General features: G+C 51.1%; 1 protein-coding gene across 1 annotated transcript in view; it reads right to left on the bottom strand.

Annotated features, from left to right (window-relative positions):
• PLAUR (plasminogen activator, urokinase receptor) overlaps positions 1–2,894 on the bottom strand; it is a 14,324-nt gene that overhangs the window by 1,697 nt on the left and 9,733 nt on the right. The window contains 1 exon segment of the mRNA XM_015560894.1: positions 1,034–1,276. Coding sequence (XP_015416380.1) covers positions 1,034–1,276 — 243 coding nt within the window.

Below are 2,894 nucleotides of genomic sequence, written 5' to 3'. Positions count from 1 at the left end.
GCCGGAGGGAGAAATCCCAGCCCTCAGGACCCCCCCGCCCCCCCCCCCCAGCCCCTGTCTGACCAGGTTCTGGGTAAGCATCTGAGTAAGATCAAACCGTCCCTACTCTCACAGAACTCAGAGTTTACAGTGACACTGTCCTTGCGGTAGTCGCTAGCCACACACGGTTGCATCTACATTGATTGGAATGAATGAACAATGATGAAATAAAATTCAAAATTCAGTTCCCATGTCCCATGCTGCATGGTCATTTGTGGTAGTGGCGACCATATGCACAGGAAAAGACACCCGTCGCTGTGGAAAGTTCTGCCGGACAGCGCTTTTCACACAGAGTGACACGATGGGCTGAGAGTGTATGGAAGGGGAGGGGCAGGAACCGTTCACTGAGGATGATACTTTGAAGCTGTGACTGGAATGAGAACTAGCCAGTCAGGCGAACTCCTCAGGGAGACGTGTTCCCAGCGGAGGGCACTGCGTGTGCAAAGGCCCTGAGGCAGGGCGGCGTTTGGCAGGTGCAGGACTAAATAAAGACCAGGAGGCAAAGTGTGTGTGTGTGTGTGTGTGTGAGTGTGTGTGTGTGTGTGTGTGTGTGTGTGATGCATTACATAGGGCATAGCCTGGCCTTTGGTTTTATCCTCAGAGCAAGGTCCCGTTAAAGTGCTTGAGGAAGGAGAGCGACAAGACCTTATTTACATTAAAAAAAATCTCTCTTGTTCCTGTGCTGAACATTGGGGACCGGAGAGGAGGTTACGGCAACAATCTAGGCGAGAGGTCACGGTGGCTTAAACCAGGGTGGTGAGCAGTGGAAGGACTGCAGAGCATGTAGGCAGCGTCCCCTGTGGGTCTTGGCGAAGGTTGGACAGACTCATTGGATTCCCACAAAACCCTTCTTTGAGGAAGGACTTGCTATGTCTGCCTTCCAGAGGAAGAAACAGAGACCCAGAGAGGAGGTCTGTGCCCGCAAGAGGGTGGCCATGTCCTTGAGTGCCCCTCCCTCCCAGATCCCAGCTCCACGCTGGGCCCCTCCCCTTACCTGGGCCCCCATTGCATTTGGTGGTGTTGCAGCACCGCAGGAAGTGGAAGGTGTGGTTGTTGTGAAAGCCGGTGGGGCCTGGGCAGCCGGGGAGGTTGCCGCAGCCTCGGGAGTGGCGCTCATCTCCGGGGCTCCCTGTGGGGCAGGGGAGAGGGCAGATGGTTGATGAAGGCCCTGAGCCTGGCTTGGCCCACCCAGCAGCCGCCTGTCTATTCTCTCTGCTCCACCCTTCAGTACAGGGCCCTCATTTCCTCTGGGGCCAAAGACACGTTTTCCAGTCTCAGGATCTATAGTCACAGGGCTAAGTTCTGGCTAATGTGATATAAGTAGAAAGGTTTATGGGATTCCCAGAAAAAAGAACCCTTACAAAATGAGAGGGGCCCCTTCTTTTCACCTTCCTTGTTTTTTGTGTATTTTTTAAAAAATTCCTCACCCGGAGCCCTAGCTGGTTTGGCTCAGTGGGTAGAGCCTCGGTTTACGGACTGAAGGTCCTGGGTTTGATTCCAGTCAAGGGCATATGCCCGGGTTGTGTGCTCGATCCCCAGTGTGGGGTGTGCAGGAGGCAGCCGATCAATGATTCTCCCATCATTGATGTTTCCATCTCTCTCTTCCTCTCCCTTCCTCTCTGAAATTAGTAAAAATATTTTTTTAAAAAATCCTCACCTGGAGACATGCTTAGAGAGAGGAAGGGAGAGAGAGAAACATTGATGTGAGAGAGAAATCTTGACCGGATATGCTCCCCGACTGGGCATCAAACTCACAACCCATGTATGTGCCCTGACCGGGAATCGAACTGGCAACCTTTGGGTGCATGGGACAGTGCTCAGCCGACTGAGCCACTCCCGCAGGGCTCCCCTCCCTCTTCCTGGAACTTGGACACGAGGCCTGGGACTCCGGCAGCTGCTGTGGACTGTGAGGCAATCTTGAGAATGGAAGTTATATGTCACAGACGAGAAAGCGTCTGGGTTCCTGGTGACTGAACTACCTTTGTGGCCCGGACATCCCATCACTGGACTTTTGTGTGTGGGAGGACGAACTTCCTATGTGAGAAAGCAAATTATTTCTAATTGTGCAAATATTTATATGAAAGAAGTGGAGATCTTTTAGTTTAAGTCCTTTTGTGGTTCTTGTCTACTCATCCTCTCCTGACTGCGCACCTACTCCCACAAATATCAAATGTATAAATGATCAAACATATAAATCATCATGTTCAGGTTCATATAGTTGTACTATGCATTGCCCTATGTTCTTGAGCAAGTGCTTTAATGCCCCAAAATTCCCAGTAGAAGGAGAGTGCGCAAACTTTTTGACTCAAGGCCCACAATGGGTTCTTAAACTGGACCGGAGGGCCGGAACAAAAGCATGGATGCAGTGTTTGTGTGAACTAATATAAATTCAAAGTAAACATCATTACATAAAAGGGTACGGTCTTTTTTTTTTTTAGTTTTATTCATTTCAAAGTCCGCGGGCCGTAGTTTGCCCACGGCTGCCCTAGAAGGATGTTTCTAATACTCAACTCTGACCCTGTCTCTCCTCTGCTCAAAACCCCTCCACGGCTCCCCGGTGACCTCAGCATAAAAACCACGATTCTCAGCGTGGCATTCAAGGCCCATCAAAGACGGGGCCCTGCCTACCTCTCCTGCCTCAACTCCTCACTAGTCCCTCATACTCTACTCCACACCGCTTCCCGCAGTCCCCAAATATACACGCCAACACATGCAGCCTTTGCATCTACAGTCCCCTTGCTCTTGACTTTCCGTATATCCTACTCATTCTTCAGGAATCGTCTTCTCTGATTTCACCTTCCCCAAGAAGCTCCCCCTGACCTTTTAGGCTGGATCAGGTGCCTCTCTGCCCCCCC

This window comes from Myotis davidii, unplaced genomic scaffold (assembly GCF_000327345.1).
Source record: "Myotis davidii unplaced genomic scaffold, ASM32734v1 scaffold896, whole genome shotgun sequence".
Classification (NCBI taxonomy): Eukaryota; Metazoa; Chordata; class Mammalia; order Chiroptera; family Vespertilionidae; genus Myotis; species Myotis davidii.
This window is presented reverse-complemented; position numbering and strand designations above follow the sequence as displayed.